Consider the following 24,049-nt stretch of genomic DNA (forward strand, 5'->3'; position numbering starts at 1 on the left):
GGCATGCGCGCTGCATTGCACATAGCGTGTACGTGCGCGGTCTCGTACCGGCGGCAGAGGGCAGTGTGCAGCCGTACCGTCTCTCGCCGCGGCGCTGCGCGCGCACACGGCCCCCGAAGCAGTTGGCGCTTGTGGGCGTGCGCGATGACGCGCGACCCGAGAGGAAAGCGCAGGCGTTATTTCGTGCCGTCCGGTAATCCGTGCGCCTGCCTCGAGCGAGGATCTGCTGAGCGCATCTGCGCTGTTTCACGGCGGTCCGGTGGCACGCGCGCCGTACCTCTCACGGGCGGATGCGTGTGCGCGAAGCCTCTCGCCGTCTCCTGTCGCTAAGAGTGCGCATGCGCTATGTGGCCCGCGCCCGACTGTGCACGTGCGTGCTGCCGCGTGCCGGGCGGCAGTTGCTGGGCGTTGTGTTGAGGGTGCTGTCCGATTGTGAGCATCGTTGGCAGACACAGCCAGGCAGGCTGGGCTTCCCTGCGGAATTTCCCTTCGCTTTCCGAAGGGCTGTTAACGTACGAGGGGATGCTGCTTACACTCGTCCTACAGACTCGTTTCGCTTTATCAATACTCAATAGCTTTATCTCTGGCTTCGCCGCCGTGAGGGCGCAGCGCACCGCCGCCTTTCTTTGCGCACAATCCGCGCGGTGGAATCTCACTGTGGGGCGCAAACGGCGGCCGCGCCGTGCTGCTTAACGTGAGCTGGCGCGCGCTGCCCCTCCGGGAGTTCTGTCGTCACACCTTGGCGCTTTAAGCTGGCAGGGGCCGCGGCTCGCCATGGCTGTGGACCTCTGGCAGTTCTGGGCGGCTCCAGTCGCCAGGTTTGTTGCTGTGTGAACACCTCCAAAAGGATGGGAGAAAAAAAAAATTCCTTCCCATACCGGGAGTCGAACCCGGGCCGCCTGGGTGAAAACCAGGAATCCTAACCGCTAGACCATATGGGAGGCGCTGATGAGACGTTTCTCAGCCCGCCTGAAAACGTTCGGTATCCGACATTCTTTGGGTCCTCTACAGAGAGTTGTGCTGGATGTGCAGAAACCCCGTCGGGCCGCTCTGTAAACACTGCGCGGTCGCTATCGAGTCGGCCGCCTGCAGACTGTGGCCGGCCGCTCCGCCGCCCCTCCTCCACGCAGCCCGCGGCACCAGGGTAGCTGCCCTCATCCAACATGGCGACCACAGCGTAACAGTTCCACCCCTTCCTTCCCTTCGCCCCGCCCTTGCCGCCGGTGGCGGGGGCCCGTCACGTGATTTTGAAGGCGTGGTGGGAGAGCGCTCACGTGACCGGCGGAGGCCGCTGAGCGCCGAATCTCGTGAGCGCCGCGGGGCGGCCGCTGCCGAAGCGGGCGGGACCCCAGCGGCGCAGCGGGCTCACGCGAGGCCGTGGCTTTGAGGCCTGCTCCGGAGCGCGGGGCGCTCGGACCCGCTCAGCGCTGCGGGCGGCCCGGTGACGCGCCCCCGCGGCTCCCGCCGCCCGCGGGCATCGCCAAACCGGCCTGGGAGGTGCCCGGCGCGGATAGAGGTAGCGGGGCGCTGCGGGACCCGGGCTGCGCGGAGCCACGCGGAGCCCGCGGGGCCGGGAGACGCCGAGGCCCGGTGCTCCTGGTGACCGCGGCCGGGCTGCGCGGGAGCGGGGCGGTGAGGCGGGCGCTTGTGGTTCCCCTACTTGGGCCCGCGGTCACGGGGATGCTGCTCGTCGCGGGCGTGTGACGGGGCCGCCTGCAGAGGGGCTGCTTCTCCTCCAGTCGCGCAGCACGGAGAGCGGCTGTCAGCACCCTGGGCTGCTGGATGGGCTGCGGCGGGGCGGGAGATTCCCGTTTGCACGGAACTGAGGGCCGATAGGAGCTTGAGGCTGACGTGCAGCCTGCGAGCGGGGCCCGGAGCGGTGTAACAGTGCTGTTGTCTCTGCAGGGAGGTGATGCCGAGCACAGCCATGAAGAAAAAGGTAAGCCGTTTGATTTCTCTTCCCTGTCTGCACTTGCTAATGTGGCTACGTGTTCCCATCTGTATCTTGGGGTGTTCTGTGGCTTTCAGCTGCCTCTTGAGGCTGTCACAGTGTTTGCTTATCATGCTGGAAACCGGCATCAAATTTGGGTTTGTTTGCTGGCGTGAGGGCAGGCTGGCAGCAGAACTGCACATCCCCAGTAACGGCTGCGTGAGTATTTCTGGTAGGAGTTGCGAAAGCTCTCTGCTGACTGCGGGCTTTGCGGTGTCAGGGAAGAGGATGTGCTCCAACTTGCTCTGCCGGCCTGGGGAGACCCTCTGGGTGTTGCAGGAACTGGTGTGGGCAGCTCGCAGGAACTGGTGTGAGCAGCTCATCACTGCTCTGAGGGCTCCTGGCAGGGCGAGGCCAAACGCAGGGTGAGGCATCAGCTATGCCTTGTGTGTCCCAGCAGTGAGCAAATTCAGATTAGCTCAGGCAGTGATGTGAGGAGCGCTCAGCTCTCATTCCGTGTTGCATGAGGATTGAGTTTCCTCTCTGGCCCTGTAAACTGGTGTCTGACCTCCCCAAAAGGCCACTGTAGCCTGATGCTTGGGAGTTAGGTTCCCTTGTAGGTTGGCTTGTGCTGCATCTTGGAGCCACACTGAATGTCTTAAGGTGATGTGAAGTAGGAGATGCTGCTGTTCTTTTCCTGTTCTGCATGGAGCTTTTTGGATTCTGGCTTCAGCTGGGCTGGTGGGCGTGACCTGAGCAGCCAACTGCTTTGAGAAAAGCCTTTGTCACAAAACCATTAGGGCTCTTCTGAGCAAAATGGGGGACTCTGAGTAAATGTCCTCACTGCATGGTCAGTTCCTTATGAAAGGGGCTTTTGCTTCTTCTATGATGCTGCAGTTGCTCCCAGAAGAGCACCTGGGGCCACAGGACGCTGCTGCGTGTGTTGCTCTGAGGCACTTGCAGCAAGGTGAGGACTGAGCAAGCTGCTTCCCAGCAGCCCCTGGCACTGGGGTAAAACACCAGTGCTGGTTGTACTCTCTTTAAACTGATCCTTGACGATAGATTTTCAGAGCTGTTGCCAAAGGTTGGATTTGACTTTGTAACTGGAACTTGTTTCACAGCTGTTTTTGTGAGCAAGTCCACGTTGGCTGCCACTGGTTTTGCATTTATTTTTAGATCACGATGCAGAGTCTTGCCTTGTGTGATCGTTTCCACCTCTTCTCCACTCAGCCATCCCACAGTTTTCTGCTGCCAGAGGTGCTGCCTCTCTTTTGGCCTGAGGATCTGTGGACTGGATTCTGGGACGGAGACTGTTTTCCCCGCATGGCAGCTTGGTGTACCTGAGTTGGGCTGTTCCAAATGCTTTTAGCTTTCTGCTAGGGTTCTGACACCTGAAACTCAACATGGAACTTGTATTTCACCTCTATCAGGGGAGAGAAACCAGACTGTGTTATGAAAAAGGAAAGAGCAAGATTAGGAGAGAAGTAATGAATGGAGAATGCCAGTGCTGAGTAGGCAAGTGATAGCTTTCAGCATGGCTTTAATGGCTTGAGATAAAACTGGTCCTTTGCTCTCACTGAAAACATCAAGTTTTTTACCACTGGTGACAGTGCTTGAAAAACATTGCAGCCTGCGAAGGGCTGGGGAAAGAGGAGATTGGCGATGGGTTCTCTGCCATGGTGTGTAGGAAAAAGGGTTATGGGCAGCAGCGTCTGCAGGCTGGCTGAACTTTGAGTGTTACACACCATGCTGGAAGGAGTGCAGCGCCTTGAAGGGCAGCAATTCCTGAGAGAGCAAAATAGAAGGGTGGTGGACATGGTGTTGGGAACACAAACAGGATGGAAAGGATTTTAGGGTGTGAAGCAAGGAGGTAATGCCACCTGCCTCCTGATTTCCCAGGTATGGTTCTCTTATGGTTTCAATCTGTAGTACCAGAGTCCTGTCAATTGGTTGCTACAGCTGCAAGATGGGAGCCATGGAGGAGGCAGTGCTCTGCGGTAGCTAATTCTTTTTTTTCCATCTCTGCAGGTGCTGCTGATGGGTAAAAGCGGGTCTGGGAAGACCAGCATGAGGTCCATTATCTTTGCAAACTACATTGCCAGAGACACACGACGTCTGGGTGCCACAAGTAAGGCTTCTTTTGTGTGAGCTGGGCATTCTCAGGGCTCCAGCACCGTACGCTTGGAGGGGTGAGGCTGTTCCTCCAGCTGGCCCTACCTGGCCTTTCCCCTGGCAGGAGCAGGGGGTGCCTGCTGATCATCAAGTCAAACTTTGCTCAGCAGTTCAGCTGAGGTCAGCTGGAGGCTGAATTGAAAGAGAAAGGAATGCTGTATCCAATCTTCTGTTTATGGTTGGACTTTCATCCTTTTTTTTGATCAGTTGGCAGCCTCTGCTGCTACATGTGTTATTGGAGGAGTGCTCAGAGCGTCCTCGTGGTCCCTTTTTGGTGCTGACGCCTCTCTGCTGCAAGCCTGCTGATGGCTAGCCCAGCTGGAGGCACAGTGATCTTACCACGTGCCTGGGGGTTTTGGCAGGATGATGCACCAATGTTAATTGGCTTCTTTTGCCTCTTTTTCTCCAAAGCCACTGATCTGAGAAAGCACTCAGTGAAACGCTGGCTTGGATCACTGGCATCTAACGCTGTACTGTGAGGCACCCATGAGGATTGGTGTGTGTGTCCTTGCTGTACACATTGCTGTACACTTTTCATGAGGTGTGCTTTTCATTCTTTGTGCTACAGTTCTGCTTTTTTTTTCCTTTTCTTTGTTTCTTCTAAGGCTAATTTAAAGCCTTGCAGAATGTGCTGGAAGTGGTGTTCTTACAATACCATGAAAATCAGGGAACGTGTTTCTGAAAGGAAACTGCCTGCTGTGCTTCTCGGGAGAGCAGTCTCCTGGTTAGCAGCAGGAAGGCTTGGGTTACTGGGGAGCTGCACATATCTGTAGTGTCTACAGCTACAGGTTTATGCACAGCAATGCTGTTCAGATGGAGTGCTATAAACTGTGGGCTGCATTGCAGAGAATGGCACGGCTGCCTGAACAGGCTCTGAGCTGGGTGTGTGGCACAGCTAGTAATCTCCCTGTTGTCTCTTTTCAGTTGATGTGGAGCACTCCCATGTTAGATTTCTAGGAAACCTGGTATTAAACCTCTGGGACTGTGGAGGGTAGGTACTTCTTGTTGTTGTTGTTGTTTTTCATTTTTTGTTTTTTGGTTTTTTTGGGAAATTGTTGTGGGTTAATTCTGTTGAATAAGACTGGGGGTGTAACGAGTGCAGGCACCCCAAGGCACTAGCATGCTTTCTGTGTGTGGAGAGTGTAGAACAAGCTTTGTGCATGCCATGGTGAAACTGGTGAGGCTGCTCTGGGAAGAGTGGATGCCACATCTTAGACTTGTGCATGAAAGTGGGTGGAAGAAGCTGGCCTGATTATTGCAGTCTTGCAGTCTGAGTTATCTCCACATGAAAGGTGCAGTGCATAGGCCCACCCTTTCATTGCTGGCTGCATTTTTTGTCTGCTGAGAAGCCTGAGACCTTCACCTGAACTTTCTCTTGAAAGTGGTGATGGTGGAGGTGATGCTGGTTTTGAACTGCATCTCACGAGTTTGATCCAAATGAGGTGCATGCTGAGAAGGGATGTGAAAGATTGATGGTGATTCTGTGGTTCCTGGAAGCAGCTTTTTAAGTAATGTTCCCACTGACAGAGCCTCAGTAGAGCTGTCAAACTTTGCTAAGCTTCCCCAAATCTCATGTCCTTACGTTTTGCCTGAGCTGTATTCAGCACAAGTTAGTCAAAATGCATGTAGATCCTGTAAAACGGGCTGTACTGATGGTTTTACTGCTGTCGTGGCTTTTTTTGTGTGCAGCTCTTTAAAAGCAATGTAGCTTTGTTTGTGCTAGCCCCGAGCAGCAGCTACATCCTGTAGGAAGCTTCTGCTTCTTATGAGAGACTGGGAAGCAGATGCTCTTCAGGAGCGTCCTACTGTGCTCGGTTGGAAATGCTTAGGGAGCCTTATGTCCTGGGGAAGTTAGCTGTCTGTGGGGCTCTTTTTCTGGACTCCTGTGGTGGGATTTGCAGCTCAGCACAGAAACATCTCTAGCAGGAGATATTTTACAGCACTTTTCCTGAAGCCTGGTTGCTCTAATGGGAGTCTCCTTGTTCTGTTGCTCTGCTGCTCCTCAGACAGGACACCTTTATGGAGAACTACTTCACCAGTCAACGGGACAACATCTTCCGCAACGTGGAAGTCCTCATCTATGTCTTCGATGTAGAAAGCCGTGAGCTGGAGAAGGACATGCACTACTACCAGTCATGCTTGGAGGCAATTCTTCAGAACTCTCCTGATGCAAAGATCTTTTGTCTAGTGCACAAGATGGACTTGGTGCAGGAGGATCAGCGGGACTTGGTGAGAAGAAGCTGAGAGTTGCCATAGAAATGCTGTCAAATCTTTTGACTCTGCTAAAGCATTGCTAGCTCGTACCTCAGGCACAGTCCCATCAGCACTGCTCCTGGAAGGGATTCTCGGGTGTTGAGAGCTGTCCGAGCCCTTTTTGCCTTCCAACCTGTATGTCAGTGCTGTCTCTTGCATGTTGTCCAGCAGAGAAGAAAGCCTTTTCTTTTAAAGCATCAGTTGTAATGCTTTTAGCAGACCTTGGCTCCAGAGAGTAGGGAAGGAAGGTAAAACTGAAGGAAATCTGGTGAATTTGAACTCTCCCCTGACCGTTTGGATGACTTTGAGGATTGTGGCGGTGACAAGTGATGGTTTCTTTTTCAGTCTCACATAAGCACTGTTCTAAAGTGTAACAGAAACAAGGGTTGAAACTTTTCCTGGTTAACTAGAAACTTTTACCAGTTGGTGCTTCTGCTTTCTGTCACAAAGTGTTCACTGGGGCCCATTTGCCCAGACGTCACTTCTTGATTTAACACTTAGGTGTTCCCGGAGGCACCCTGCAGAAGCAAGGATCAGCCTCCCAGGGAGGTTTTGTTTGCTGCTCCCTTTGGGGCTTTTGGAAGGTTGCAGGGGGGCTGGAAGATGGTAGGTTTCTACCAACATTGCTTTTTCAGCTATGGCTAAAAGCAACCAGCTCCTGATCCCAAGGGAAAAAATACCTTGTGTGTTAGATGTCTTGGCCTGGCAAATACATCCCCGGCTGCTTTCCACTCCCTGACCTGGAGAAAACTCGGAGGCCCCTTTAGGGCGTAGTAAGAAGTCGCATTAAATGCTCAGGTTCCTGGTGAGCGTGTGCCTGGGCAGCAGCGAAGGCGGCTTCGCAAGGCCCCATGGCTGCATCCACTCCCTGACCTTCCTGCAGAGGCAGACTTCTTCCTCGCAGCATTTTGGCTCCAGGTTGCTTCTTCTCTGTTGGTGATGGTTCTCCTTTCCTAGTTCAGCTCAGTGTAAAAATAGCTCAGTGAGCTTGTTCATAGGGTTGGTTCAGGGACTTTTACCTCACTTCCATCTCTTCCCTACAAAGTGAATGGAAACTCTTATGGTCTTTGTGAAACTCTTTTGTCCATCTGGATTTATATAGTTGTGCAAATTCAAGTGAGGCCTTGAAGCATGGGGTAGACAGGCAGAAGAGGAGCCTTACTTTGAGTCTATTTTTAGTGCATATCATTGCACACCCATCACAGCTGTTTTAAAGTATCTGCTATTCAGAAGAACATGCGAAAAACTCTTGAACTGGGCCAAATGACTGCCCCTGTAAATCGTTGTTAAACCTTTGGTATCTCGGGCCCCACGATGGTCAGTGTTGGCCTACGCAGCATGTCCTGGAGATCAGCTTGCTCTGTCATGTTCCTAAAAACAGTAAGGTGAGGTGAAGGTAGTCGTCATGCCTTCCCTTGCAAGGTTACAGTGCCAGCTCTCTTGCTGGATTTTTTATTTATTTATTTATTTATTGCCTCTTTGGTGGATGTTGGTGCAAGGCTGTCCTCTTTGTTTTACCCCTCTTTTTTTTTTGTAACCATAACTTTCAAGGGCAGAACTTGATGGGAGAAGGCTGTATTCTTGTCTCGGAGTTGCTTTGTTGATGCAGTTCATAGCGGTGAAACTCCCTAGAGCTTCCCTTCTGTTCACAAAGATGCAGCTTTTTACATCTGACCAGGGACTTGTCAGATTTTGGGTCCTCTGTCAAGCTCATGCACATACACTTCCATTTCCACTCCATAACACTAGTTATTCCAAGTTTGAGTCTCCTGCTGCGTGACAGCCAAGGTCTGCTTGTCCCTGCTATCCTAGTGGGAGGGGTTTCTGACAGTCTGTCCTAGCCAGCAAGCTGTGCTGCTCTCTTTTCTCTACTGCTGTGTGTGCTTGAGTATTGTTTGACATGTGTGCTAGAAATGCAATACAGTAACCACACCAAAGGCCAAAATATTTACACTCAACTGCTAATCGTTTCACTTCGCAGATTTTTAAAGAGCGTGAGGAAGACTTGCGGCGCCTTTCCCGTCCTTTGGAATGTGCTTGTTTTAGAACTTCCATCTGGGATGAAACGCTTTACAAGGTTTGGATGCTGTCCTCGCTGTATCTGGCCTTTCCCTCCTCTCACTTGAAAACAAGAGCATGAGGAGGCTGAGTGGTTGGTTGCTGACTGGCCCCTGTTAGGTCTACAGTGACTCCTGCTTCTGCAGGTTAGCTGTTGTAAATGGCATCAGAACATTTTGGGTTTCATTTAAAACAAATAAATAAAAGCCCTCCACGTGCTGTGCTCACAGCATTCTTTTAACACTGCTTAACTGCTTTGCCTAGCCACTTTGTGACTATTGAAGAGCTCACTCGGGAAAGCAGATACCACCATAGCCCTCAGCATAGCAGACAGATGCACAGTGGGGTGGGAGAAGTGCTGCCTTGGCTAGGCTGTAAGTGCTCACAACTGCAAATGGTTTTTGAGCATGCTGTGGGCCTGAGGCAGAAATGATAACGCAGTCCTTGTCTTTCTTTGTTGACAGGCTTGGTCCAGTATAGTCTATCAGCTGATCCCAAATGTCCAGCAGCTGGAGATGAACCTGAGGAATTTTGCTCAGATCATTGAGGCAGATGAAGTGCTTCTGTTTGAGAGAGCCACTTTCCTGGTGAATACAGCTGTTCGGCCCTTTGTGTTTCCCTGCCCAGCCTAGGACGGAGTTCCCTGGAAGGAAAGTGCAGTTGTGGCAGTTGCCCAAAGAGAGGTGCCGGCACCAGAATGCGTTGATCCAGGCCTTGTGATATTGAAAGTAACAGACGTGACTTGGTGGCTCATATGACCTTCCCAAAATTTCCACGTCTCGTTGTTGAGATGAGGGCTTGGTTGGTATTTCCAGGCTGTGAAAGGGTTTCATATCCCCATTCTCTTGTCGGTCATGGGAGTTCTTTTGAGAATTCCTTTCTGCACAGGGCTTCTTAAGCTTGAACAAGTCTTTTCAGTTCCTCCTAGACTGGCTTTTTAACTCCTTTTTTTATCAAGTGCCTGGTGCTTTACAAACCTGCAGTATGGATAGAGGATCTCAAGCAATTGGGTTGCTGTGGGTTCTGAAATTACCATCTGTGTGGTAACTGTGCTTCTAACCTGTTGTGTTCAAAAGGTAGAACGTGTTGGTTAAAACCACCATTGCTGCTTGTCTTTCCATACTCTTAGTTTCTAGTTTGGTCTCTTGGACTTTATAACAGTGCTGTTGCTGATCTGAAGAAATTGCTTTTCGAGTCTGAGTGCTTTCCTTGCCAAACAAAGACTTGATTTTGAAGTTACCATGCTGTTTCTTTTCACTTCTACTGTCAGAAGTAGAGTTCTCCTGACAAGTTCTGCTTTTTGACCTTTTGTAGATGATAAATAGTTCCACCTTGTTGATATGTAGTGGTATTTATTTGCACTCAAAAAATGCATTTTATTTACTAAAAAACAATTTTTCTAGCAAAGAATTCAGTACTGATTTCTCAGTGTAATGGTGGCTTTTAAAGACTTTTCTCATTGTTCTCTATTTAAGCTTCTGCAGGGACTGCTTTCTCCTGCAGTGAAATCTTATTCTAAAATTGTATTCAAAGCGTAGTAACAGAAAAACCTGGAGCGTTGAGGAAAGAGATTGATACCAAAGCCTTCATGACATGCATGTGATTTTTGAATGTGGCTGAACTTGTACCTGTAGGAATAGTTGGGCAGATGTGTATGTAGAAAATAGACAGTAGTTTTCTAAGCTCCTTGAGGAGGGGAAAAAAGAGAAAGAAAAGAAAAACAACCACAAAACAAATAAAAACAATCCCACCTTAATTTCTGAAAGCCTGTTAAATATGGTTCCATGGGTGGAAAATGGAGTTTACCACCTTTGTGCAGGGCTATGCGATGCATTCAGTAGCAGTTGGTTTCATCATTCTTGTAAGTATAAAGCACACAGTGTAGTGTTCTCAAAATTATGCTCCTTTGGAGGCTTCTGTGGGAATGAAGATGCAACAACTGCAATCCCACTTAATGCTGCAGATTCCCTCCTAGGCCAGTTGGCTGGCTTGGCTGGAGAGGAGAGGAGAGGTCTGTAGGCTGCCAGCCATGTGGAAGCAGCAGGAGTGAGGCAGTCCTGGATCGTCTTGCAAGGACTCCTGAAAACTTGATCCTTTCCAACTCTGCAGCCTAGCACCAAGGTCTGCACCTTGCTGCAGGATTTCTGTGTGGGAGGAGAAGGAGGGAAGTGCACCTGAGCACGGGCAACTTAACACAACCTCAGTCTGAGTCAGGTGAGGCAGAGAGAGCTCCCTAGGAAACAGCTGCCTTTGTTCCACTTGTCTGAGCTGGGGAAGAACAGCTCGCTTTGGTTTGAGAGCAGTGCTGGGCATCCTGCGTGTTGCAGAGCAGCACACTTTTCAGGTTTGGTGTGTGAAAGTCTGCAGCATGACAGATGTAGGTAAACTGGTCCAGCATTTGTCAAAGGTCTGTTTGCCTTCCAGGAGGCGATAGTTTTGCATTTCCCCCACCTAGCACCTTCTTGTTCTTTGAAACAAGATTTAAATGGCTGCTACGTTGGAGTATTCAGACCCCACATGGACATAAATGCCTCTTATGTATCTTATGTTATTTTCATCTGCACTTGTTAAAGGCTTCCTGGGGATTGTGTGACTGCATCCTTCTTTATACTGGCACAGCTAGTGTTGCTGCTAATGGTTTCCAAAGGCAAAGGGAATCCCTGAGCTGGGCACCATCAGTTTCTCATAACTGCTGTTGCACGTGAGAAAGCTGTACTGAAATCAGTAACTAACTGCACTCTTTCTGCCTTTCAGGTCATTTCTCACTATCAGTGCAAAGAACAGCGGGATATCCACAGATTTGAGAAAATCAGCAACATTATTAAACAATTCAAACTAAGTTGCAGGTGAGCTGGCTTACTCAGTAGATGGGAAAGATACCTGGGCAGGTATTTCAGTTTCATGCTGAAGCAAGGAAACTTTCCAAATAAATATTAGTTTGTGCTTCCTCAGCAGTGTGAGGATTTGTGTTAGTTGCTGGAAAGCACCATGTTTAGAAATGCCAGAGCTTGTTATCTTTCCTAGCCTCCTCCTTTGGTGATTGTTGAAAGAGGTTTGTTTTGAAACAGCTGTTTTCTTCTGGGCCTTTTTCTCCTGTGCAGAGTAGGAACATTCCAGGACTGATCTGGTAAACTCATGCTGGCTTGGGAAGAAAGAGAGCTTACAAACTCTAATTGTCAGCATTTTGAATTGAAAGATAGAAAGCTTACTTCAGAGTAGCTGGTCTTTTGAACCACCTTCAGGTGGTTCCATAGTCGGTCAGCAACATCCAAAAGCGTAGAGCCTGAACAGGGAAGAGAAGTGGCAGCATGCTATACAGAGGTGTCTCCAGATATTTCAGCTTTATGCTTACCCCCAGAGAGTGTGAACCTCCTTTGGAATGGTTGAGCCATTACTTCAGAAGGGTCGATGGTGCTGACTGCTTGGGCACAGTGTGGGGTTGTATCTGGAGTTACAGACCTTCATTGATCAACACTCAGGTGGTTTTTGTTCTTGTTGGTTCAGTTAAGCCTAAAGCTAGAGCTTTTCCTTTAAATGAATTGCAATCTTATCTGGTGGTCATCCTGGCAAGCAACACTTGCCAGTAAATGCAGATAAACATGGGACATAAGGGGAAAATCTGTCTGAGCACTCCTACAGTAACAGTGCATTTACTTTCTTTTTTCTTTATTTTAGTAAGCTGGCGGCTTCTTTCCAGAGCATGGAGGTCAGGAACTCTAACTTTGCTGCTTTCATTGACATCTTCACATCAAATACATATGTGATGGTGGTGATGTCAGACCCTTCAATACGTAAGTTGAAGATGAGCTTCTGGCCTGTTTTTATTCACAGGGACAAAAAGCTGGACAAGTCTGGCTCAGAATGCATTTATCAGAATACAGCAAAGGCCAGACAAAGCAGTGGAAATGATTTAATTCAGAGGTACGGGGGGATCTGTCCCACTGCCTTGCCCTGTGAGCAGCAGGAGGGGAAGGTGGTTAGAAGGTGACTCTGCACAAGAGATGCGTGCCTTTGAGGGCTGGGCTATTTGTTGCTGTCCAGCGGAGAATTGTAGCAACAGTGGGGAACCACTATAACAGATGTGACCTGACTTGATAGGTCATATCTAATAACCTATTTTGGGCTGCTTTGATCTGGCAGCCACAGCGATTTTTTGAAAAGGAAGCAGAAGTGGATCGTGAGTGGTTTTTTGTTCTTGCTGCCTGAATTGTCCTGCAGGGCAAGGGCTCTAATTATAGTAGCATCTGTTTATCTGAAGAACTTGGAGGCAGTGGTGCCTGAGGCACGTTTGAATACCTAGTTGTTTTCACAACTGTAGTTGAAGCTGTTAAGAATGAAAGGTGCTTAAGACCAGCCCACTGTCCTGGACAGCTGTGTGACTTACAGCTGTTATTCTGCAAGAGGACAGGAAGATTGTTTTACTGGATTAGGGAAAACCCATGTGAACTCTGCAACCCTGGGTGAACTATTGAGCTGTGATGTTGCTGTGCCTTAGCAGCAAATGAGAAGAAGCTGAGTGACTTCTAGAACGCCTTGGGAGCAGACTAAATAGGTGCAGTTTGCTCTGCAATCAGCAGGCACCCACACCTTCCAGCATTGTGTTTGTACTGCTGGGGAGCAGGAGGGTTGATCCCTGAGCTTGTTGGTTGGGATGTTGGTACTCTTTGAGCATTGCTCCCCTTAGGGAAGATCCAGTTTCACGCTGTATCACTTCTCCAGATTAAAGTGAAATCTAGTACTGGCCACTGCAGGTAGAAGCTGTAGAACACCTGGCCCCTGCTGAACACCTTGTGGTCATAAGATTCAGAAGTGTGAACCAAGGCTACCCAGGGATGTGGGTTCAGTTTTGCTGATAGGAACTCAAATACCTGCTGTCTTTAGGCAGCTTTCAGGCGGTGCTTCTGGGGGTTTATTTTCTTACATCCTTTCTGTTTTTCTCCCCTCCCTGTCCCTGCTCCATCCTAGCTTCTGCAGCTACGCTGATCAACATCCGCAATGCCAGAAAACACTTTGAGAAGCTGGAGAGAGTGGATGGACCAAAGCACAGCCTGCTTATGCGCTGAACGTTGGCCAATGCCCATGGTCTTTGGCAGGAGAAGAAGTGGATTGGAACTACTTTTTTTTCTTTTTTTTTTTTTTCTTTTTAGGAGAATCTAACCATGTGGATGTATTTGTGGGCTTTGAAATGAGTGTGCTGCTTACCACCGCAATCTTTATTGTTTCTCCTTTTAACGTTGGACACTATCACACAGATGGTCTGGATACACTGCGGACCTTCAAAAGAGACTCCTGGCATTTGTGGGGTTGGGAAGAAGTAAGGACAGGTGATGTGCACGTGGTCTCATGCTCCTGGTTGTCAGTGGCATGTGGCAGAGCCTTTTTGGATGTTTGCTCCCAGGTGATCATACAAATCACAGGGATGAAGTATTTACTATTTTATTGGTAGGTTGCTAGAATACATTTATAAATTTCTCCTTGTCTTCAGTCATGAAAATAAATTTTTGCTACCAGGGATTTCAGATCCTGGAGCTTTGGAAAGTGGGTTTTCTTTCTTCTAAGACCCAGGGCAGCTTTGGCAAGTAGATGTGTAACAGCTGCGTTTTTCCTTTCACGGTGTTCTGGAGGTCATTGACTGAAGGTCATTCCAAAGTTTCATTTGAGATTTTCCTTTTTCCATGCTGAGGCAAAATTTGCAGGTAAAGCAGTCAAGGATGACATTGGCCTTTCAACACTTTCTGGCATGATTGAAAGATAACAGTAAAGAGGAACCAAAGGCCACGCAGCAATAGTCCTGGGATGCTCTGTCTCCCTGCTGGGGATGATGCAGGTACACAGGATCTGAAGGATGTGGCAGCTCTGGGCCATGTGTGCATATGAGCTATATTGGCTGTGTTGTGACGAGTCAGTTGGGCAGTATCTGGCACTGGTATGTCTTGACATTAAGTCCACTTTAAATGAATTCTTGTGTGTGGTTCAGTTAAACATAGGAAGAATGGAAGTGCTGTGAGTTAGGGGAATCTGACTTGGGTGGGAGCCGATGCTTGTCAGCATCTCTTCCTTTATTTCTTGCTGCATCCAATTGCTCTATAAAAGAGGGTGTGGTGACTCAGCCTGGCTCTCCAACTCTGCATTCACAAAATCATGCTTTCCCTCTGATCTCTGTCCCGCACACTGGGAAAATGCCTGCAAGGGTGAGCTGTGATATGGGACCTAAGAGCAAGGGCGCAGATCTCAGCTGGAGAGCTGAGGCTGGGCTGCACGCAAGATCTTCCATCGATTCTAAATCTTCATGGTATTAAACACCCCTGTCTTGCACCACCTACTCAGCAGATGTTTGTGATCTGTAGGACTGGAGTTGTCTTCAATGAGCATCATCAAGGAAGCATCCCTGTAGGAGAGAAGCATAGGAGCTGGTTACAAATTGAAATGTCAGTTTCTAGGGAGCTTCTGAATGGGTTTGAGATGCAGCAGAGGGTTTCTGCTTGTCTTCAGTGTTTGCAGGTTCACGTGCTGGAATGGGAGCAGCAGATCTCATGCACTGTGTGGCTGCTTTTTGACGGGCTGGAGCGAGCCGATCGCAGCTGCAGGTGCTCCTGTGGATGCTCCCACAGTGCCCTGAGGTCAGCCCCTGCTTTTGCTCTGCTCTCGTCATGGGTTTCTGCACCCAAGCCCTGTCCAGCAGAGGAAGAGGATGGGTTGCTGCCCAGCTGTATGCTGTCGGAGCCTCAGAAAGGTTGGTGTCAGGTGCCTCCAAGAGTTGTGTGTGCAGGAGATGGACTGAGAGCTGCAGTGCTGGTGTGGATCCTGGCACTTTCTGCTCAGACTACTTTTAGCAGGCAGCTGTTCTGCAATGATGAGGCCAGGATGGAGGGAAACGCTGCCTTATTTCCATGGTTACAAACCAAGCAGGGTTATCTCGTGCTGTGTGTGAGAGCAGACTGGGAGGTGCCATTGAGTTTCTTTGCAGGATAAATTGCTTGGTGTGTGAAAGGGGGATGGTGCTGGGGGTAAGTGGGAGGGGGAGGGCAAGCAGGTAATGGTGGTGTGGGGGGAGCTGATCAGAAACAGATGGGAGCAAAGTGCTGTTGCAGGTGTCCTGGCCTGCTGAGCCTCCACAGTCTGATATGATGACAGTGGCTGATGTGCTGCTGTTCTCTTATTCAGAATGTGTTTTCCTCAAGCATATGCATGTTGGGGGGGTTCTTTGGAAATCAATAGTTTGCTCTCTGGCAGAAGTGCTGCTGGTGCTTCTCCATGCACGAGATGTCAAGCAAGCAACTGCAGTGCTGATGGAAATAAGCTGATGGTTTCATCTCAACGTGACACATCTTTTGGAGGAACTGTGTTATGTTTGATTGTCTCTCTCCTAAAAGAATACCTTGGGGCCTTTTCTGGAACCTGGAGTTGCTGCCAGCAAAGCAACCAGGTTTGGTGGGTCAGGTGCCCTCACCCTGCTTTGCAGTACATTCCTCTTGGGTACTGGGGGCAGAAGCAAGCTCCCCCCTGCACTGGCTGCTTTGCAGAATCTTGCCATCCTAAACAGTCGATGTTGCACACATCTGGTCCCAGAGTGCCAAGCTCTGCTTTTGGTCAGGTTTTAGAGGTCTATCCTTTGGGGCCTGTCCATTGAAGCAGTCAACATTCCATGTTGTGAATGTTACTAGTATTTTGAGCACAGCAAATTCCCCGCTTGGCCCCATTTCTCAATAGCAGGGGCTGCTGTGAGACTGAGGAGCAAACTGCAGGGCTGCTGGGAGCGCTTGGCTGTCCTCCCTACAGCAGGGAGTGCCACTGTATGCTCTTTGCTTGCGGATTTTCTGACTGCTTCCTTCCTGCTGCTTGGACTGAAGGAAGCATAGACAAAAAGAATTTCATTTTTGTATTTTTAACCAAAATGAGGATATATTTCAAACATGGGAGCTGAAAACGAATCATTCCTCACTGTGCTTTCAGGAGTTAATGCCTTGGATGGAGCTACCTGTGCACCTTGTCCCTTCCAAGTGAGGTCTCTGAATCTGGTCTTTCACTCTGAATTCTGTCTTTCACTGCCCCTTGTAGTGGGTCAGTTCCCACCATCTTACTGTGCCAAGCCCAGATGGTTACATGAACAGTTTGGCACAGTTGGACTGTGGCCTTCCCACCCATGGGTGCCTCTATCAGGCCTCATCCTGTCCCATTTTGTCCTTCCTTTGCCCTGCCCAGCCCTCCTGCAGGGCGATGTGCTGCTGGGGCTTAGCATGATGGTGCCACATCATGGAGCAGCTGGGTTAAGGCCACCAAGGGGAGACTTGAGGACCACGATGTGGTCAGGAGGACGTGGCAAAGCCAGGGCTCTGCAGTGGTGAAATGTCAGCTTTGGCCAGAGCGGGGATAGTGCTGGGTGTGTGGGTGAGCATGTGGGTGTTTGAAGAGAGGAACAGGAGGGTGGGAGGGGGTAGCGTGGGTGGTTGGAAGGGTAATTGTGAGGTTGAAGGGATGTGGGATTAGAGGGGTATGGGGGAGGCACGTGGATGGATCGATAGGTGAGTGAATGATGGATGTGTGAGAAGATGGGGATGAGGGTGGGGGAAGGGAGGGTGGATGGATGGGGTATGAGTAAGGATGAGTGGTAGGTGGATACGGGGGTGGGTGGGACAGTGTAGCATGCATGGTTGCGTGAAGGGATGGTGAGATGGGTATGTAGGCAGTTCGGGGTAAAAGGGGGTTAGGCTGGGCCGGGTAGGTGAGAGGGCAGACATTAAGCAACGCTATGCTGGGGCAGGTAGCGCGAGTGCCTTGTCCCACCAAAGGCTGGGGGACGCAGCCGTCCCAGCCCTTCAGAACGTTGTGGGGACGAGGGCCGCACCTCCCACCGCTTCCCAGCTGCAAAACCCTCCCAAATCCCCCAGGACGCCGTGCTCCGGCCCCCAGCAGGGCGGCAGCTCCGCGGGGAGACCATGACCCCCCCCAGCCAGGCAGGGGCGTCCCCCGTTGTTTTTGGCGGGGCTTATAGCGTTGCCATCCCCGGTTCGAGGCTCCCGAGCCCCGGCTCGGCCCGGCTGCCGCCTCCCGATGTTTTTTGGGGGGTATCCCTGGTGGGACGGCCACATCCCCAAACCCCGCATCCGTTTCCACGGTAACGCGGCCGCGCGGGGAGCCGCCCATTGGCTGCCGCGGCCGCTGATGTCACTTTTGGGGGCGCCCCGGTGTTGGGGGATGGGGTGCGGTGTGGGCGTACCTCGGCGCGGCCCCGCCCCTCCCCGCCCGTGGGCGCGGCGCGGCCCCACCCGCCCCGCCCGGCACCGCCCGGGGCCCGGGCAGCGCGGCGATGCACTGCGAGGAGGCGCGCGGCAAAGTGAGTGCGGCCGGGCCGTGCGGGCGGGGGGCGGTGAGGCCACCTCCATCTTCCACCGCTTCTTAAAGGGGCAGCGCGTGCCCCGCGGGGGAGCTCGGCCCGGCTCCGGTACGTCCCGCCCGGGCCGCTCGGTGCCTTCTCGGGGCGGCGGCCGGGGGCGGGCCCGGGCGTGCGGTAGGGGCCATTTTGTGAACGGGGCGGGGGGAAGAGATGGGGCGCACGGTTCTGCGCGGGGGGTGGGGGAAGGCCCCGCTGTGCCCGCGGCGGCGCCTTTAAGAGCGGCCCCGCTGCGGGGCGCGCGCCGGGAAGGTCACAGCGGGGGAGAGGGGGCGGGGGGGGCGGGGGTGCGAGGCGCGACGTCGCCGTGCGCGCGCCCCGCCCCACCTCACCCCCCCCACGCCCTTTGGTCTTAAAGGGCCATACCCGGGGCTGGGTCCGAAGAGCCCGGCGGGACGCGGCGGGGCGAACGGCACCCTCTCCTCCTGTTTCACCTCCAGCTGTGCCTCCCCCACCCTTCCCTCCTCCCGGTTCCCTCCCGACCTCCGGCACCGCGAGCAAGGCGGGGCGGAAATTCCTGGGGGGGGCGTGGCCGGGCCACCCTCCCCCGGGGCGCTTCGGCCCCCCCCTCCCCTCCCCGGCCCGGCTGTCGGGGAGGGGGGGCAGGAGCCAAAACGAGATCGGGAGGGGTGATTCTCCCCCGAAGTGTTCCGCTGGGGTCGCACGGCACCGTGGATCCCCTCCCTCGTGCCTTTTGGGCGGGAATGTATGGATGCTATAGGAGTGCTATAGGAGCCGGTCCCTATAGGTGAGGCTGAGCCCCCTCCTCCCCGCCGTAAGACCCGTGGTCCCGTTGAGTTCCCCCTCCCGTTCCCGCGGTAGGATATCGGCAGCGGGACCCTCCGAGCACGCCTCGCTGCACCCTAACCCCGAATCGGTGTGCGGTGTACCGCTGAGTCGGCGCTGGGGGAGACCCGAGAGAGGGGACGGCTCTTTGTGCCCTCCCGTGGCTGTGGGGTCCGTGAGTGCGCTCAGCTCCAGGGGTCCTTGCCCGCGTCCCACCCATCCCCAAAGGAGCGCTGGGCGGCTCCGCGTGTGCGGGGCGTGTGTGGACCGGGCGTGCCCGGGCGGGGACACGCGTGGGTGTGGGTGTGCGGGGCCGTGGGCCGCTCTGCGCCCGCAGCAAGGTGCGTAAGTGGGGGTCGGCTGGCTGGGAAGGGGTCGTACATCGCGGTGGTCCCAGCGTTCGGGGGTCGCGCGCCCGTTGGGGCGGTTGCAGGGGGCGGCTCCGTGCGGTGCCCGCGGGGCAGGGCCGTGCCCGCAGCCCCTCCCTGCTGCTCGCTCGCCGCGGCCGGGCCCTTTTAAGGAGCTCCACCCCGGGCCGAGCCAGGGTGGAGTCGTGAGGCTATTCGCACCTCCCGCACGGCACGGCACGGCACGGCACGGAGCGGCGCGGGCCGGGAGCATGATCCTCCCCGCCGAGGGGATGAGCGCCGCGCATTCGCGGAGGAGCCCCCCCCGCGGAGCCTGGCGGGTGAGCGGCCCCTTTAAGAAGAAGGGGTGTGTGCGGTGGGGGGGTTGGGAGGGTCGGTTGAGGGCAGCGCGGCCCCTTTAAGGCGCGGGGGAGGGGAGCGGGGTGGGGTGGATGGGTGTTGGCCCCGCCCCCGGCCCCCTCCGGCCCCGCCCCTCCATCACAAAGGCGCGTGGGGGCAGCGGTTGGAACAGGTGCGGGGCTGCCGGTTTCCCCCCCTCGCAGTGGGTTATGGTGAGCAGCGAGTTGGTGAATTGATGAGCACGTTAATTAACGAACGAGCGGGGCGGCGTCTGGGTGCAGAGCGCTCTGACACTCCCCTTCTCCCCCCAGTTTTGGCAGGCGGGAGGCTCGGGGCGGGGCAAAGCGGCCCCCAGGATGAGCTCGTCCTCGCTGCTGGCCGAGGCGCCGCTGGAGCCCCCCGTGCTGCTGACCGACATCAAGACGGAGCCCCCCGAGGAGCTGCTGGCCTCCGACTGCAGCCAGCCCCAGGCTGAGCCCGTCGATCTTTCCCTCAACAAGTCCAAGGCCCCCCCGCCGCCGCCCCCCGTGCAGTCCTCACCCCTGCTGGTGGCCCCCCCGGTCCCTGCGCCCACCATCTCCATCGCGTCCTCGGGGCTCGGCACCACCTCAGCCATCCCAGCCGTGCTGTCGCCCGGCTCCATTCTGGCATCGTCGCAGGGCAGCGGCGGGCAGCAGATCCTGCACGTCATCCACACCATCCCTTCCGTCAACCTGCCTAGCAAGATGGGCAACCTGCAGACCATCCCCGTGGTCGTGCAGTCGCTGCCCGTCGTCTACACCACCATGCCGACCGATGGCGTCACCGCCATCACTGTCCCGCTCATCGGGGGCGACGGCAAGAACACCGGCTCTGGTAAGGGGCTTGTCGAGGTGTTTGGAACCCCCCGTTCGGTGGGCCCGGCCTTGGTCCTGACACAGCCGTAAGACGTGTCCCTGTCTGGTAGGACATATCCCCTGCAGGGAACCCATTTCTCCACCAAGGACTCCCTGGGACTACTGGTGGCTTAACTTCCAGAAGGTGTCCCCAGGCCCCAGCATAGGACAACAGAACTCCAGAGGCAGCCCAGCCCTGGCCATCCGCCTGTACTGAGCAGGGGACGGGGAGGTGCTGCTGGCTGCCTGCCTGCCCGTCCCGCCCAGCTCCGCTTTCAGTCCCCACTGTGTCCCCATTCCCCGAGGGTGGGGTGCCCTGGACGTTCCCTGCTTTGGGAAGCAAGAGGTGTCCTCAAGCTGCACACCTCCCCCTCATCCCCCATAGCCCTGTGCCAAACCCCCACGGCACGGAGTCACCTCTCTGCCCCAGATCGATGTGAGTTGCAGCGGGGTGGGCTGAGCCCTGCAGCGTGGTGGCTTTTCTGGGAGGTCGGTGATGTCTGTCAGCACGCTTTGCTCACCAGCCTCCCCCAGCCCGCCCCCCCTTGCTCTTTAATAGCTTTTCTTTCCCACCCCCGCAGTGAAAATGGACCCGGGCGCCATGTACCCCATGGACATGCCGAGTGACAGCGAGGACAGCGCCTCGGAGAGCGGCCCTGCGCCCTTCCAGGACCTGCAGCGAGAGTGAGTGCGCCCGCGGGTGCCGTCCCCGTCCCCGGGGCAGACAGCCCGCTGGGGGCCGCCACTCACGGCCATCCCTCCGCCCTTCCCCAGGTCCGCCACGCCGCGCCTGCCCCGCGCCGACTCCCCCGACCTGAAGAAGCGGCGGATTCATCAGTGTGACTTTGAGGGCTGCAACAAGGTGTACACCAAGAGCTCTCATCTCAAGGCCCACCGGCGGATACACACGGGTACGAACCCGCGAGGGCGGATCGGGGGAGGCAGCGGAGCTCGGTGCCCTGCTCGGGGGGGGCGTTAACAGGGCGCTCTGCCCCGGAGCCGCCCGAGCTGCGGGCCGGGAGGGGTCGGGGTGTGGAGGGGCGCGGCGCCGTTACGCCCCGTGCTGCCGCTCCGGGCGGGTACCGTAGTGCCCCTAATGCGCGCCCGCACTGCGCGCCACCGCCGCGGGGGTGGTACCGTAGGGCACCTAATATACGCCCACACGGGGCGCCGTGTTTAGGGGGCGTTACCGTAGCGCTCCTAATGCACGGGAGCATACAGCCACACGAGGGCACTGCTGCTCGGGGAAGGAAGGACAGCCGGACGGACTTGACAGGCTCGAAAAGTGGGCCTGTGGGAACCTAATGAGGTTCAACAAGGAGAAGTGCTAGATATTGGGATTGGGTCTGGCAATCCCAGGTATGTGCACAGGCTGGGAGAAGAACAGCTTGAGAGCAGCCCCTGTGCTCTGCCCTTTGTGAGGCCCCATCTGCAGTACTGTACTGAGGGCTGCAGACCAGGAAACAGGAAAGACGTGAATCCATAGGAGCAGGTCCAGAGGAGGGCTGTGAAGGTGATCAGAGGACTCGAGCAGCACTATGAAGAAAGGCTGAGAGAGGTGGGGCTGATCAGACTGGAGAAGGCTCCAGTGAGACTTCATTGCAGACTTCCAGTACGTGAAGTGCTTATAAGCAACTTTTTGTATGATCTGATAGTGATAGGGCAAAGGGAAACAGTTTTAAATCGAGAGGGGAAATTTAGTTTAGATATTGGGTGGTAATTCTACACTCAGAGGGTGGTGAGGCCCTGGCACAGCTGCCTAGAGAGCTGTGGGTACCCCATCCCTGGAAGTGCTCTGAAGTGCCTTGAGCACTTCAAGGCCGGGTGGGAGGGGATCCTGGGCCAACTGAGCTGGAGAGGAGCAACCAGCCCACAGCAGGGGTTGGGACCAAATGGGCTTACAGTCCTTTCCAGCTCAACCACTCTGTGATTCTATGATCATGGTGCAGCTAACTAGGCAACAACACAGCTGTTTTAGGGGTGTTACCATGGTGCAGCTAATAGACAGCCACACGTGACGCACAGCCGCGCTGGGGCACCGCTGCGTGAAGGGGTGTTGCCTAAAACGCACACCTATACTGGGAAACCACTGCTTTAGGGGCGTTACCGTATTGCACCTACTGCACACCCACGACGGGGAGCCACTTCTCTATGCGCGGTACCGTATTGCATCTAACGCACGCCCCCAGATAGCACGGCGTCCAGCCGGTGGCGCCCGCGGCCCGTGCTACGCCGGGGAAGGGCGGACGAGGAGGGCTGGAGGGCGGTGGCTGCCTGGGCACACCCCGCTTCCGTGCTGACCCCCGCTCCCCGCAGGCGAGAAGCCCTACAAGTGTACCTGGGAGGGCTGCACCTGGAAGTTCGCCCGTTCCGATGAGCTGACCCGGCATTTCCGCAAGCACACGGGCATCAAGCCTTTCCGCTGCTCGGACTGCGACCGCAGCTTCTCCCGCTCCGACCACCTGGCCCTGCACCGCCGGCGGCACATCATGATGTGAGGAGCCCAGCACGCGGAGCGGGGAGACGGAGGCAGCCTCGTTCCCTGCGTGCAGCTGAGGGACTGCGGGGCTGGCGGCGAGCGAGCCCTGCACCGGTGCGGGATGGTCTCCGGAACGTGCGCCTCTTCTTCTGGACCTCTCCTCCCCGCTGGCGACACCCGGAGGCTCCTCTCGCCGCGGCCTCCCGGCCTTCACCCCGGCCCTGCGCACTCACCTTTCCAGGGGCGGTGCGGACGCAGCCACAGCCGAGGTGGGGAGACGTCCAGCCTTGTGTCTGCCTCCTCCCAGCCCACCTGCATTGCCTCGTCCTGCCCCAAGGGATGGGGAGAAAGGAAAAAGCAAAAGGGGAGGACAGAAAGAACCCTGACCCACCCGTATGAACACCACCGCCAGGAAAAGGGAAACTTTGCGGAACGTGGAACTGTGATTTTATGGAGTTCTAAGGGGGGTGGGAAAAGGGGGGGGGTCACGCCAGCTTTCAGTTTTCGGAGACTATGGGACAGTTGAACCATTTATAAGTTAAAAAGGCATCAGCCTCCCTATGGACTGTGGCCACGCACTTTTCTTTGTAATTGTAATTGTTGTTTTTGTGGGGTTGGCCCAGCTCCTGTGCTGGGAGGGCAGAGGGCTGGGGGGGGGGGGGGGAGGGTCAGTGAGGGGACAGTGACCATCAGGGCCGCTTGAAGGGAGGAGCTTCAAAAAGTTCCTCTAAAGCTTCGGGAGGAGGCAGAGCCCTTCCGGTCCATGGCTCTCCTAGGGGCTTTTCCTCTGTATGTATGTGTGTCTGTGTGTCCCCATCACATTCCCTATCCCAGAGCAGCACTCTCCATCTGGTCTGAATGTTCGGTGGTGGGAAACAGCCCTACATCCTTTCCTGCAGCCTTGGGGAGACCCATGCAGCCCCGGATCAGGAGCTAAGGACAATGCTTGGGGGCCAGCACCAGTAATGGCACACAGCAAAGGTCTGTCCTGCAAATGTGCCCAGGATGGGTGGGATGGTGGTGGAACCTTTTGGGGTGAGGGAGTGGGGACATTTCTTTGGCTTTTTTTTTTTTTAAAAAAAAACCATGGGATTTAAAACTCCTGAGCTGTGATATTTGTACAAAACCATTTGACGTTTTTCTACAGGGGAATAACATTGGAAGCAGAGGAGCCTGGTGGTGTGTGTCTGTGCTGCAGCAGCGGCAGGTTGAACACTGGGGACGAGCATGGCTGGGCTTCACCATCTCCTTTGCAGGGCTCCCGAGTTCCTCTTCTGAGGTTTTATTGAAAAGCAAGAGGTCTAAAAAGGGAGAAAACAAAAACCTAAATTGGGTGCTTTAGCTGCAACCCATGTTGTCTCCAGGTGCATCAAGAGGAGAGCTGATATGCGGAGCAGA

The 24,049-nt window shown here is 54.4% G+C and overlaps 2 protein-coding genes, 1 long non-coding RNA gene and 1 other non-coding gene across 6 annotated transcripts; 2 read left to right on the forward strand and 2 right to left on the reverse strand.

Annotated features, from left to right (window-relative positions):
* Positions 1-869: 869 nt before the first annotated feature.
* TRNAE-UUC (transfer RNA glutamic acid (anticodon UUC)) lies at positions 870-941 on the reverse strand. The gene has a single exon. It is a non-coding gene; the product is annotated as a tRNA-Glu (tRNA).
* A 405-nt stretch (positions 942-1,346) lies between these two features.
* LOC128075800 (ras-related GTP-binding protein A) lies at positions 1,347-13,951 on the forward strand. Its single transcript, XM_052672860.1, has 10 exons — positions 1,347-1,516; positions 1,906-1,939; positions 3,959-4,058; positions 5,027-5,093; positions 6,109-6,331; positions 8,337-8,432; positions 8,878-9,000; positions 11,168-11,259; positions 12,089-12,204; positions 13,379-13,951. The coding sequence occupies exons 2-10, from the start codon at positions 1,913-1,915 to the stop codon at positions 13,474-13,476; spliced, it is 942 nt and encodes a 313-aa protein (XP_052528820.1). The 5' UTR covers positions 1,347-1,516; positions 1,906-1,912; the 3' UTR covers positions 13,477-13,951.
* Positions 13,834-21,084, reverse strand: LOC128075802 (uncharacterized). The gene is made up of 2 exons (XR_008204118.1): positions 20,987-21,084; positions 13,834-14,801 (listed from the first exon to the last, which is right to left on the reverse strand). It is a non-coding gene; the product is annotated as an uncharacterized LOC128075802 (long non-coding RNA).
* KLF8 (KLF transcription factor 8) lies at positions 17,683-23,293 on the forward strand. 3 transcript variants are annotated; one of them, XM_052672858.1, is made up of 5 exons: positions 17,683-17,747; positions 19,609-20,152; positions 20,754-20,856; positions 20,947-21,083; positions 22,489-23,293. In XM_052672858.1, exons 1-5 carry the CDS (start codon positions 17,721-17,723, stop codon positions 22,668-22,670), a joined length of 993 nt encoding a protein of 330 aa, XP_052528818.1. In that variant the 5' UTR covers positions 17,683-17,720; the 3' UTR covers positions 22,671-23,293. The 3 variants fall into 3 exon arrangements, with proteins under 3 accessions (XP_052528818.1, XP_052528819.1, XP_052528817.1); XM_052672859.1 differs by lacking the exon at positions 17,683-17,747 and adding an exon at positions 18,389-18,552; XM_052672857.1 differs by lacking the exon at positions 17,683-17,747 and adding an exon at positions 19,103-19,278.
* The last annotated feature ends 756 nt before the right edge of the window (positions 23,294-24,049 follow it).

Source organism: Tympanuchus pallidicinctus, unplaced genomic scaffold, assembly GCF_026119805.1.
Source record: "Tympanuchus pallidicinctus isolate F22 unplaced genomic scaffold, pur_lepc_1.0 scaffold13, whole genome shotgun sequence".
In the NCBI taxonomy this organism is placed as follows: Eukaryota; Metazoa; Chordata; class Aves; order Galliformes; family Phasianidae; genus Tympanuchus; species Tympanuchus pallidicinctus.